The 14,258-nt window shown below is 39.8% G+C and overlaps 1 protein-coding gene across 3 annotated transcripts in view; it reads right to left on the bottom strand.

Moving 5' to 3' along the window:
• rhbdf1a (rhomboid 5 homolog 1a (Drosophila)) overlaps positions 1-14,258 on the bottom strand; it is a 129,471-nt gene that overhangs the window by 47,890 nt on the left and 67,323 nt on the right. For all 3 annotated transcript variants that reach the window (XM_057860712.1, XM_057860711.1, XM_057860713.1), the window contains exons 2-3: positions 6,238-6,383; positions 3,684-3,826 (exon numbers count right to left, since the gene is read on the bottom strand). In XM_057860712.1, coding sequence (XP_057716695.1) covers positions 3,684-3,826; positions 6,238-6,354 — 260 coding nt within the window. In that variant the 5' untranslated portion in view covers positions 6,355-6,383. The remainder of the gene's footprint in view (positions 1-3,683; positions 3,827-6,237; positions 6,384-14,258) is intronic.

A 14,258-nucleotide genomic window follows, 5' to 3' on the forward strand; every position in this document is an offset into this window, starting at 1 on the left:
TGCTTGGAAAGGTGAGTTACGAAATTTTCAATTCAAAATCTTTTGTTATTGCTAACATCCACTGTCAAGTCTAATGTATTTCATGTCGTTTGTCACTGGAGTTAGGGCTTTTAATGTTTATATGGTTTAGCGATAGCACTCTCACTACATACATACGTGTATGTTGTCGGCGATTAGCCTAGCAATGATCTTAATTGTGGTTGTCAGCCCAAAACCCTCTAAATATATATTAAATGCATCTTACCAGATATAAAATGACTACTACATAATCTGTGGTAATCGTTTGGAGCCCAGTTTTCTCGTCGAATTGCAGCAGCCCATCTTGCTCTCTCCTCCCCAGATCTCTCGGAATCCGGTAGAACTTCAAGTCTCTCCGTCTATCTTCTCTGTTATTGCAACCGACCGCCACACACACCTTCACCATTTTGATTATTAATGTTAACGAGCAGAAAAACACGTCGTAAATAGGAGGAATGTACGTAGCAGTAACAGGTAAACACGATGTGTTGACGGACAGTTGGGCTGCATCAGTCAGGAGGGCGGAGTTGTGACGTCACGTGGGTAGGGTCTATAGAGAAGAGCGCTTCAGCCACTCGTGCTCATGCTGCATTCATGGAAGGCAGGAAGTCAGACTTATCCCGCTCATATGGTAACAGTTGCGACCTCAAAAGTTTTCCAGGCAAATGTAAACTGCAAATATGGCTGATCGCGACAAGTTGTTTTTTATTTTGGTCATCAAACGACATTTTGACCTCCAGCAAACCAGCCTTCTCGTAATCGATCAACTAGTGGAGGCGTTCCATTAATATTTTTCCAGATCGGAGGTTGGAAACTCTAACTTCCCACCTTTCTTGAATGCAGCATCAGTCTGCTGAGTTAACTGACAGCCGGCGACATGCCAAAAAGTGCATTTAGAGGCTGTGGAAACAAGTAATGGGCAAAGCAAAATTTCCACTAATTCCCATTGAAGAACGAGGAACAATATAAACTGGTTACTTGCTGCTGGCTACGACATAAAAAATCAGCGGTAAAAAAAAAACAAAAACGATGTGCTATCACTCCGCTCTGCTCCTCTGCAGAGCTTCCGGATTACAAATGTTGCTCTTTATGCTGATATTTTTGACATGCAATAGTAAGTTTTAAAAACTTTATCCTGAAAACATAGCCAACACTATTGACTGCATGGGTCATCGATGATTTTCATGTGTGCATATGTTGTTTTTTATTGGTATGCTAAGTCAACCCAATTGACTCACGCTAGCTTAGCCACTCCGGAGCCCTGAAACTAAAAAATAAATAACAGACTACAAGGAATTTGTTGAAATGGACTCTACCGACTAATTAAACCCTCGCTAACTCGAAGATTAAGCCTGATGTCAAAAATTCTGAAATGCCCCTTTAACAGACTTATTTCAAGCAATAAACTAGTATATTTAATCATTGGGATAAAAGCTTGTAACACTCATTTTAAGTAACATTTTGTGTATAATAAGAAAAAAATCACTTATTCTAAACAGCAATTTAAGGAAACCATCTTCTTTTTTTTTTCTTTTGTTTTTTTAAAAAAAGGCTCCACGATATATGTTACATGTTGCTTAGAACAAGCAAAAAAAAAAAAAAAAACTATTTTAATCAACAAATCTTGGAAATTAAACCTTAAAAAAAGCTTAAATCATGCATTATAAGCAACAGAACAACTCAGTTCAATCATGTAATAAACTTGAAACACTTTTATAAGATTAAATTGTCTTATTTGTTACTTGTTTTCAAATTTTAAAACTTTTTTTTTTCCGGAAGTTTGAGATGAACTGTTAATAAAAGTGATTTGTTGAAGTTATATTGGAGTGATTCTTATTTTATGGTGGGAAAAGTAAATGTGCCATAAACATTTTATATTTAGGAAGAGACATTGTTCAAAACATAATATGAAAGCAAATTTTTCTCGATTTAGGTAAAAAAATGACCAACGTTTAGATGTATGGGCTTCATAACTACAAATACGAATATTTACTTCAAGTAAGCGGAACAATCTTACACAGTAATCTGTTAACTACACTGCAAAAACACACCTCCTTAAAACTAGTTAAATTCCCTTGTTTTCAGTGTAAATCTACGAGAAATAAGTGGAATTATCTCCCAGTGATTCAAGTAAATTTTACTCGGATTTCTTGAAATTAGAAAAATAGCTTGCTGAAAATAATCCTAACATACTTATTTTAAGCAATAAGTGAGTATTTAATATTTTTGCTCACGATCCGATCCCCATCGTTTTAGTTTGAGTATCTGCCGATCCCGATATTTCCCGATCCGATTGCTTTTTTTTTTTGCTCCCGATTCAATTCCAATCATTCCCGATAATTTTTCCCGATCATATACATTTTGGCAATGCATTAAGAAAAAAATGAATAAAACTCGGACGAATATATACATTCAACATACAGTACATAAGTACTGTATTTGTTTATTATGACAATAAATCCTCAAGATGGCATTTACATTATTAACATTCTTTCTGTGAGAGGGATCCACGGATAGAAAGACTTGTACAGTAATTCTTAAAGGATAAATGTGACTTTGTATATTGTGACTAAATATTGCCATCTAGTGTATTTGTTGAGCTTTCAGTAAATGATACTGTAGCCATTTAACTGTTCTGCCCAAATGCTTGATGGGAAGTGCAACCATGACTGTGCGTAGTGGCACTAATTGATATATCTTCTCTGCGTAGGGAAATAACATAGGGTGTTAAGAAAAAAGATCATCTACTACCTTGCTTCCCCACATTGCTTCCCACGATATTTCTAATTGTTGAGAGGAGGATGGTAAGGCTCTAGCCAATTTAAAAAAAGCGTCAAAGACTGCCAAATTCACCCTACTCATTTACGCTGCCTTCTTGCTCTATATAAAGGTAAAACGGCGTCATTATAGATTTAGGTCGTGCAGCGCATGCGTTAATTGCATTAAATATTATAACCTGATTAATTTTTAAAAAATCATTTAACGCCGTTAATGCGATAAATTTGATAGCCCTATTTTAAGCCAAAACTAAAGACTCTGGATCAGTGTAAGACATTTTGTAACGTTAAATACAATTAGAAAATGATTTAATTAAAAAATATACATATATTAAAAAAAGGCATGTCCGATATTTTTTTGCCGATTCCGATTCTTTGAGAATGACGTGAACAGTATTTAATGTTAAAAAAACGCTTGTTGGTCAGAAATGTTTTTAATTCAAGAATAAATATTGTTCAAAACATTATAAGTAAGCAAACATTTGTTTATTTAGGTAAAAAAAATGACCAACTTTTAGATGTATGGGCTTAATAAGAACAAATAGTAATATTTACTTCAAGTAAGTGGAATAATCAGATGCATTAATCTGTCAACTCGTATTTAACAATCAAAACAAGATGGAGAAAATGATTTGACTAGATTTAAGAAAAATAACCTTATTAAGATACAGTAAATCTGCAGTGTAGTCAGCACATTTCACAACACTCAGGATAATCTTTCAGCCAAAATTGCTCAAATTTGGCCCGATTGTGTACGCCTTGCTTTAGCACAGTTGTTGACATGTTAGTAAGCACATAAGGTCAAGGTGGTAGATTCCAAACCAGCCAAGCGTTTTGCATAAAAGAAGAAAACACAGAGAGAAGTCACCTTACACGAGTGCACCTCACCTCTTGATGGTCTGAGTGATGGACGACTGTCGCTGCAAGGCCGGCCGCCGGCTATCAAAAAAGTCTCGCGGCGGTGGCGACTGGAGGTGAGACGTCTCCACGGGCATGCTGATGCTACGCAGGAAGCCTTGCCTCTTTATAGGCTGCGAAAACATTTCAAACTTTAGTTGAGACTTAAAGCTCTATTGGCATTTAGTCATGTTTTTCATTTAAATATGCTGCTTTTACAGAAATTTATTTACTATTCATTTACTGCGAAAAAGTACTTACCATATTTTTCGGACTATAAGTCGCAGTTTTTTTCATAGTTTGGCTGGGGGTGTGACTTATACTCTGGAGCGACTTATGTGTAAAATTATTAACACATTATTATATCATTTCACATGTTATTTTGGTGTTTTGGAGTGAAATTGATGGTTTGGTAAACTTGTTAGCATGTTCTTTATGCTATAGTTATCTGAATAATTCCTAATAGCTATGTTACGTTAACATACCGGCCACATTCACATTTTGTTGTTCAAGCATCATGTAGCATTATCATACTCTACACTTATTCAGCATGTTGCTATTGTATTTTTATTTTAAATTGCCTTTCAAGATGGCATATCTGTTCTTTGTGTTGGATTTTATCAAGTAAATTTCCCCCAAAAATGCGACTTATACTCCAATGCGACTTATACAGTGGGGCAAATAAGTATTTAGTCAACCACTAAAAGTTCTCCCACTTGAAAATGTTAGACAGGTCTGTAATTGTCAACATGGGTAAACCTCAACCATGAGAGACAGAATGTGGGGGGGGAAAAAACTGAAAATCAGATTGTTTGATTTTTAAAGAATTTATTCACAAATCATGGTGGAAAATTAGCATTTGGTCAGTACCAAAAGTTCATCTCAATACTTTGTTATGTCCCCTTTGTTGGCAATAACGGAGGCCAAACGTTTTCTGTAACTCTTGACAAGTTTTTCACACACTGTTGCTGGTATTTCAGCCCATTCCTCCATGCAGATCTCCTCTAGAGCGATGATGTTTGGGGCTGTCGTTGGGCAACATGGACTTCAACTCCCTCCGCAGATTTTCTATGGGGTTGAGATCTGGAGACGTGCTAGTCCACTCCAGGAACTTGAAATGCTTCTTACGAAGCCACTCCTTTGTTGGCCAGGCTGTGTGTTTGGGATCATTGTCTTGCTGAAAGACCCAGCCACGTCTCATCTTCAATGCCCTTGCTGATGGAAGGAGATTTTCACTCACAATCTCTCGATACATGGCCCCATTCATTCTTTCTTTTACACAGATAAGTCGTCCATGTCCCTTTGCAGAAAAACAGCCCCAAAGCATGTTTCCACCCCCATGCTTCACAGTGGGTATGGTGTTCTTCGGATGCAATTCAGTATTCTTTCTCCTCCAAACACGAGAACCTGTGTTTCTACCAGAAAGTTCTATTTTGGTTTCTTCTGACCATACCACATTCTCCCAGTCCTCTTCTGGATCATCCAAATGCTCTCTAGCGAACCGCAGATGGGCCTGGACATGTACTGGCTTCAGCAGGGGACACGTCTGGCAGTGCAGGATTTGAGTCCCTGGCGGCGCATTGTGTTACTGATAGTAGCCTTTGTTACTGTGGTCCCAGCTCTCTGTAGGTCATTCACCGTTCTTGTTATCATTTTGACGCCACGGAGTGAGATCTTGCATGGAGCCCCAGATCGAGGGAGATTATCAGTGGTCTTGTATGTCTTCTTTTTTCTAATAATTACTCCCACAGTTAATTTCTTTACACCAAGCGTTTTACCTATTGCAGATTCAGTCTTCCCAGCCTGGTGCAGGTCTACAATTTTGTCTCTGGTGTCCTTCGACAGCTCTTTGGTCTTTGCCATAGTGGAGTTTGGAGTGTGACTGACTGAGCTTGTGGACAGGTGTCTTTTATACCGATAATGAGTTAAAACAGGTGCCATTAATACAGGTAACGAGTGGAGCCTCGTTAGACCTCTTTGGCAGCCAGAAATCTTGCTTGTTTGTAGGTGACCAAATACTTATTTTCCACTCTAATTTGGAAATAAATTCTTTAAAAATCAAACAATGTGATTTTGTTTTTTTTCCCCCACATTCTGTCTCATGGTTGAGGTTTACCCATGTTGACAATTACAGGCCTCTCTAATCTTTTCAAGTAGGAGAACTTGCACAATTGGTGGTTGACTAAATACTTATTTGCCCCACTGTATGACGAAGACTTTTATGTATAATCTTCAAAAAGACTAGGACAAAGGTGAAAATTAAAAGGGCTGCCAAAAACAAAACTGTGGGGTTACAATCAAACGAGTGTTGTTCAGACACCTTTTTTTTTGTAAATTTTCATTAGCAACCTGTTGGTTATTTTCTTAAATATCACAACTGCATTCTTAATTCCTTGGCTGCCATTGCCGGCAGTAGATAGAGAGCTGGGAGTTCTCATTTGTTACCATTGTCTACACTTGAGTTTCACAGAATGACATGCTTGAAAAAACATGAATGGTAAAAACAAGTCTTTGGCATTGAATGATTCAAAGATCTGCCATTCACCTGAACAAAAGTGGGTGGCTCATCCAGTGACATCTGAGCGGTCGGAATGTCCAATCGCAGCCATGGAGGCTTTTTCCTCTGTAGGCTGCTGGTGCTCTCCCGCCGCGCTTCTGCCATGTTGTGTCTCTTCACCACAGGCCAGCCAGCTGCTTACAAACACAAAGGAGAGAGGTGATCAGCATTATGTAATATGTCACTGCAGACATCAAACCCAAAGAGGGCTAATGCTGCGCCTCGCAGTACAGACGGATTCCACAAGAAGGTGCTGGACAGCACAGCACAGGAACAAGAAGCAACTTTTGCCAGAACTTTGTCGGTCAGTACCTAAATTTAGTGCTTGAGAATTTTCATAGGGACCCAAATGTGGACAAAAGTATGCAGTGGCAATTCCAGTCTGCCCACAGGAAGTGAAAATGAAAGACAGCACTCTTCCCACCTTTTGGATCATCTTCTACTAAAAGTCAAAGCTCCTCTCCAGCTTAAAAAGTCCCTACAGGACTGTTGACACCAGGAGGTACACAATAAAACACAACTCACAGGCAGGCCTTTTTACAGCATGTTTCACTTCCTGTCTTCTACTCGTAAATGTCGGCAACAAAAATGTGCCCTCACCCAATTGGATTTAGAGGGAAGAAAAATAGAAAAATACACAGACGTACTGACTAGGGGTGCAACGGTTCAGTTAGCCCACGGTTCGGTTTGAACCTCTGTTTTGGGATCACGGTTTCGTTTCGGTTTGCTTTTTTTCTTTTTTTTTTTTAACTGCCTTTATTTTGGTTTTAAGAAAATGAAAAACACTTAAAATGTAAAAATGTTCGACTGTTAAAATGGCTCTTAGCTCTTTGGCTAGTCTAGTGACTGACTACTGAAATACACACACAGTAGTAAAAAAGTTACTTGGCAAAGTAACTGGTGTTACCTTTCATGTATTTTTTTTTCTTTCATTTTTTTCAACAACAACAACAAAAAAACATAGTAACGTTTGCTATATCATGGAGGTCATTTAATGTTCTGAATCAACCTTTAAAGTTGATAAAATTGCTCCCATTTTTGCATTAGTTCCCTTCTGTCTACTTTTGACTTTCAAATTTTAAAACTGTTTCATCATTTAAAGATAGACTCAAGTCAAGATTTTTCCGATTTAGGAGTATTTTAAATATAAAGTACTTAGGTTCACTGGGAAGGTTCACTACAACAGAGCCTTTCTGAGAAGTTTACTGCTCTAAAATGGCGGCTGTTTACTAACGCTACCGAGTCTGTCATTTCGCATGTAGTTCTATATGCATGAGATATCTAGGCGTAGGTTGTAGACTGTCGGCTACAGTCAGGAAATATTGGAGCCACCTAGCCTAGCATCGCGTTTGCTACAGCGTCACAACAAACACTCTTCCCTCTCCGTGCCTCTGACTTTTCTCGCGTCGTTCAACCAACGTATTAACTAACGGAGGAAAAAAAAAACGTACAGAATTTGAACGTAACGTACGGCGTACACATTTAAAAATCAGTGCTCACTTGTACAAATTACACCGAGACCGTACAACTTGACAGGTATGAATTATAGTGGACCGTTACAGTTAGGTAGTAGCACTGTGTAGCACGGGACGTCCAACTATCAGTGGTCACGGCGAAACTATGTGCTTTAGCGAAGTCATCTTTGATGGCTTTGCGTGCCATTTCATAAATGTCGGGGAATACGTTGCTGGAGAAATATGTCCGCGAGGGAACAATGTAACGCGGGTCAAGCGTTGCAAATAAATTAACGAAACCCGCCGTGTGTTTTCACTCGTGTCATCTCCGGGGTTGTCCTGCTCTGAGAAAGTGATATCTGTGGGTGATGCCGACTGAGGTGCCGGAGTCATGTTATAATTGTTGCCATTAGCATATGGAACAAGCGCTGAGCAATGCTTGCAAATTGTTTTTTTTTTTATTTTTCAATATTTTCTCTCCCCTCCTATTTTCTCTCCCACCGCATTGTAGTCCACGGGGAAACCGAAATGTTGCCACACCGCAGATTTGAAAGAAGCCAGTGCTTCCTCAAAATTAAGTCTCTCCACTCCTCTGCTCGCCATAGCTTTTTGTTTTCTTTCTTGTTTCACTTTCACTTCGCTCGTAAGCGAGAGAGGGCGTTCCTCGGCTTCTATTACACAGGTGCTTAACAGCGATCGGACATTTACTTGCGGCGGGGCGGGAATTTCTCCAGTGCTTCACGTCGCACACAGAGCTCGACCAATTCATTCCACAAGCGTTCGGAATAAATTAATAGCAAAAACAAAAATGCGCGGTTCATAAAAGCGTATTGAACCATACAGGGCGAACCGTACGGTTCGGCTTTGAACCACAAACCGTTGCACTCCTAGTACTGACCACAGTAGGGGTGTGACAATATATCGGAGACGTGATATATCGCTATACTTTGTAGCCCAAAAGGATTTCAATTAGTGCTGCTACGATTAACCAATTAACTCAAGTAATTCGATTAGAAAAAAGATTTGAATTAAATTTTGATGCTTCAAGTATTCGTTTAACTAAAGTGGCGTTTGTTTTGAAAGTGTTGGCATTTAGTTTAATTGATTTTGATGGATACACTGCCCCCTAGTGGTAACAGTGAAGTGGCATAACACATTTCACATGGCTGAATCCAGCTGCTCCATGTTAAGACCAACATAAGCCAAGTTTTTGTTTGAGCTGAGTTGTTTTTTTTTCATGCATTCATAATTTAGTTTACTGGTATATTTAGGTATTTTTCGTGAAAATATGTGTCTGAACCATTTGTTGTGAGCATTTTATAGCATTTAAGCTAGCGGACTTTAGCTATATAAGTTAGCCAACTGTTCTTTTGTTGTACCTAGGTCCTCATTTTTTTCCCATACTGTTGAGGCTCAGCTCAGGTATTTTAATTTTTTTAATGTTCCCTACCTATGACCTTATCTTGGTCTCACACGGTCCCAACGGTCAGATGAGCTCATCATAGCACTGAAACCACATTAGTTAAAGTAACTAATGACTTGTTACTTGCCGCTGACGTTGGATTAGTCTCGATCCTGGTTCTGTTGGACCTGAGTGCAGCCTTTGACACAATCGACCATAATATCTTATTGCAGAGATTAGAATGTGACATAGGCATTAGAGGAGCAGACCTCTGCTGGTTTAAATCATATTTATCTAATAGGTACCAGTTTGTCAATGTAAATCAGCAATCATCATCGTACTCTAGAGTTAGTTATGGTGTGCCGCAAGGATCGGTCCTCGGGCCCATCTTGTTTACGCTGTATATGCTTCCTCTAGGTAATATCATCAGAAAACATAGCATTAACTTTCATTGTTACGCTGACGACACACAACTGTATTTATCAATTAAACCTGAGCACGTCAGGCAAGTAGAAAAACTAAGCGCCTGCGTCCAAGATATAAATACCTGGATGAGCACTAACTATCTTCTACTTAACCCTAAAAAGACAGAAGTCCTTATAACAGGCCCGAAAAGTGTGGGAGACTCTTTAGCTGCCCAGATAGTCACTCTGGTCAATGTAAGTGTAGCCTCCAGCGCCACAGTTAAAAACCTAGGAGTTTTATTTGACCCTGACTTATCGTTTAAAGCACACATTAAACAAACCTGTAGAACGGCTTTCTTTCACCTGCGCAACATCGCCAAAATTAGAAATATTTTATCTAAAAGCGATGCAGAAAAATTAATTCACGCGTTCGTTACATCGAGATTGGATTACTGTAACTCCCTACTTGCAGCTTGTCCTAAAACCTCTCTAAAAGGTCTTCAGCTAGTCCAAAACGCAGCAGCAAGACTTTTAACAGGAACCAATAGAAGAGAGCACATCACCCCTGTGCTCCAGGCACTTCACTGGCTTCCAGTCGAGTTTAGAATTAAATTTAAAATACTCCTTCTTACATTTAAGACCATTAATGGGTTGGGGCCATCTTATCTCACCGATGCTCTGGTTCCATACCGCCCCAACAGAACACTCCGATCTCAGAATGCAGGTCTACTGGTAGTTCCCAGGGTTTATAAAAGTACTGTCGGAGCTAGAGCCTTTAGCCACCAAGCCCCTGTTTTATGGAATCAGCTTCCAGCTAGTATTAAAGAAGCCGAGACAGTCTGCACATTTAAGATTAGATTAAAAACGTTCCTTTTCGACAAAGCTTATGGTTAGGCTAGTTGAAGTCGGAGTAGACTCACAGTTTAGTCTAAGCTGCACTAGAAGCTATAATGCTGGGGGCAGTACAGCCGCTGAGTTCTATCTCCTTTTCTCACTCTACCTACCACTTGTCTTACTTTATTTTTTATTTTCCAATGTTAATATCTAGTTGTCTAGTCTCTTCATCACTAGTCACCCGGTGTCCCCTTTCCCCCCTCCCCTCTGGGGAGGGGCTATTTTTCAGCTGCAGCCTCCTGACTGTCCGGACCCCTGGCTGGATAGACGTCCTCGCTGCTACCCCCGTCTCATCTGACTAGAGGGACCTCTTCTTGCTCCTTTACTCCACTGTATTTTTACGGACTATAACTTCGCTTGCTAATTCCCATTAGCAGTTCTGGGTTTCCTGTCTATCCATCCTGGGAGTGGATCTCTCCTGACTGTGGTACTCCCCAAGGTTTCTCATTTTTCTCCCAATTGACTCTGGAGTTTTTGGAGTTTTTCCTTGCCGGCATGGAGGGTCTTAAGGATAGGGGATACCCAGGACTTGAACTGTATCTAGCAACAAAGATGAATATCTTTGCTGCTTCATTTCTAATTGTGTATCATATTGCCTCTGTAAAGCCCTTTGAGACTTCTGTTGTGATTGAGGGCTATACAAATAAAATTGAATTGAATTGAATTGAGACCAAGATTGAGCTTTTTGGCAACAAACACACTAAGTGGGTCTGGCGTGCCATGAAAGATGCGCATGCTGAAAAGCACCTCATACCCACTGTGAAGTATGGGGGTGGCTCAGTGATGCTGTGGCGCTGTTTCGCTTCCAAAGGCCCTGGGAACCTTGTTTAGGTGCTTGGCATCATGAATGCCTTGAAATACCAGGACATTTTAAATCAAAATCTGTTGCCCTCTGCCCGAAAGCTGAAGATGGGTCGTCACTGGGTCTTTCAGCAAGACAGTGACCCAAAACACATGGCCAAATCTACACAGAAATGGTTCACCAGACACAAAATCAAGCTCCTCGCATGGCCATCTCAGTCCCCAGACCTTGTTTTTTGGTTAAAGGGGGTTGTACAAAGTATTAACACCAGGGGTGCTAATAATTGTGACACACATTATTTGATGTCAAATAATTTTTTCTTTATGTGGGATTTTTTTCCCCACTGAATGAATGCACTTGTATTGAAGGTTGGATTTTTCTCTTTTTTTCCATTATGGTCCCATATTACTTGAATATATATATATATATATATTGGAATCTAAAAAAACACATCTTTTTCAGGGGTGCCAATAAATATGGAGGGCACTGTATATATCGGGACCACGTGCATCCTACTTTGATGATGGAAGGCTCGACTTGTGCTCCACCTTCGTTAATATTTTTCTAATCATTTCATAAATTGTGATTTATTGACCTGCTTTGCACATGCACTAATCGTTTCTAAAGTAAAGAAGAAATGGAATTATGTTGTTCAAATGTTTTATTGCGATCAATATCTGCAATAAAAAAGAAAGACATACTATTTTTGTTTACAGTGGGGCAAATAGGCATTTAGTCAACCACCAATTGTGCAAGTTCTCCTACTTGAAAAGATTAGAGAGGCCTGTAATTGTCAACATGGGTAAACCTCAACCATGAGAGACATAATGTGGAAAAAAAAAACAGAAAATCACATTGTTTGATTTTTAAAGAGTTTATTTCCAAATTAGAGTGGATAATTAAGTATTTGGTCACCTACAAACAAGCAAGATTTCTAGCTGTCAAAGAGGTCTAACTTCTTCTAACGAGGTCTAACGAGGCTCCACTCGTTACCTGTATTAATGGCACCTGTTTTAACTCATTATCGGTGTAAAAGACACCTGTCCACAACCAGTCAGTCAGTCACACTCCAAACTCCACTATGGCCAAGACCAAAGAGCTGTCGAAGGACACCAGAGACAAAATTGAAGACCTGCACCAGACTGGGAAGACTGAATCTGCAATAAGTAAAACTCTTGGTGTAAAGAAATCAACTGTGGGAGCTATTATTAGAAAATGGAAGACATACAAGACCACTGATAATCTCCCTTGATCTGGGGCTCCATGCAAGATCTCACCCCGTGGCGTCAAAATGATAACAAGAACGGTGAGCAAAAATCCCAGAACCACACGGGGGGACCTAGTGAATGACCTACAGAGAGCTGGGACCACAGTAACAAAGGCTACTCTCAGTAACACAATGTGCTGTCAGGTACTCAAATCCTGCACTGCCAGACGTGTCCCCCTTCTGAAGCCAGTACACGTCCAGGCCTGTCTGTGGTTCGCTAGAGAACATTTGGATGATCCAGAAGAGGACTGGGAGAATGTGTTATGGTCAGATGAAACCAAAATAGAACTTTTTGGTAGAAACGCAGGTTCTCGTGTTTGGAGGAGAAAGAATACTGAATTGCATCCGAAGAACACCATACCCACTGTGAACCATGGGGGTGGAAATATCATGCTTTGGGGCTGTTTTTCTGCAAAGGGACCAGGACGGCTGACCTGTGTAAAGGAAAGAATAAATGGGGCAATGTATCTAGAGATTTTGAGTGAAAATCTCCTTCCATCAGCAAGGGCATTGAAGATGCGACGTGGCTGGGTCTTTCAGCATGACAATAATCCCAAACACACAGCCAGGGCAACAAAGGAGTGGCTTCGTAAGAAGCATTTCAAGGTCCTGGAGTGGCCTAGCCAGTCTCCAGATCTCAACCCCATAGAAAATCTGTGGAGGGAGTTGAAAGTCCGTGTTGCCCAACGACAGCCCCAAAACATCACTGCTCTAAAGGAGATCTGCATGGAGGAATGGGCCAAAATACCAGCAACAGTGTGTGAAAAGCTTGTGAAGAGTTACAGAAAACATTTGGCCTCCGTTATTGCCAACAAAGGGTACATAACAAAGTATTGAGATGAACTTTTGGTATTGACCAAATACTTATTTTCCACCACGATTTGCATATAAATTCTTTAAAAATCAAACAATGTGATTTTCTGTTTTTTTTTTTCCACATTCTGTCTCCCATGGTTGAGGTTTACCCATGTTGACAATTACAGACCTCTCTAATATTTTCAAGTGGGAGAACTTGCACAATTAGTGGTTGACTAAATACTTATTTGCCCCACTGTATATACCTAAGCCTTCAAATGTGCGCAATCGACGCAATTTTGTCCATTTCTGCGACGGCGCCTCAACCCCTCCTGAAGGCATTTTTGTGCAATTAAGTATATTTTTTGTAAGTATTATTAAATAAATAATATACATTGTTTACATGTTGAAATGTACTATTTGTTCACATTTGATGAGGAAAAAGTAGCAATAAATTCCATATTTGCACAGTAACATTTGGTCTTGTGTATCATTTAAAATTGTATATATATATATCTTTTGATTTAATTATCGGCTTTACATTTTCGGTTATCGGCTGGAAGGTGGAGGAAGTTATTGGTTATCGGTATCGGTTGAAAAATGCATTATCTTGCATCACTAGTTAAATTCAACTTCCGCTTCTCGGTGCGGGTGGACTTTCGAATTCCACTGTGTGTTAGGGTCATTGGAAATGAACGGATGTATGGAATTATCCTTTAAGATGGCGTCATCACACTGAGGCACGTGGAGCAGGTCACGTCCTCACTTGCCCCTGCTGTGCTTCACGGTACGCGTCCTTGCTCCAGATCACATCTGCCATTCTGACTCACCGCAGGCTTCTGTATTTGTCCAAATGACAATTGGATGTCACACAGAAGAAGTATGTTGTATAAAAACAGGCGCACACGAATATTGCTGATTTTTGTTTGATGGAGGAGTATTTGTTTAACAAATCATTTGGGGTTTTATTATATTATATGATCCAGTAAAG

The sequence above is a fragment of the Corythoichthys intestinalis genome, chromosome 16 (assembly GCF_030265065.1).
Source record: "Corythoichthys intestinalis isolate RoL2023-P3 chromosome 16, ASM3026506v1, whole genome shotgun sequence".
Taxonomy (NCBI): domain Eukaryota; kingdom Metazoa; phylum Chordata; class Actinopteri; order Syngnathiformes; family Syngnathidae; genus Corythoichthys; species Corythoichthys intestinalis.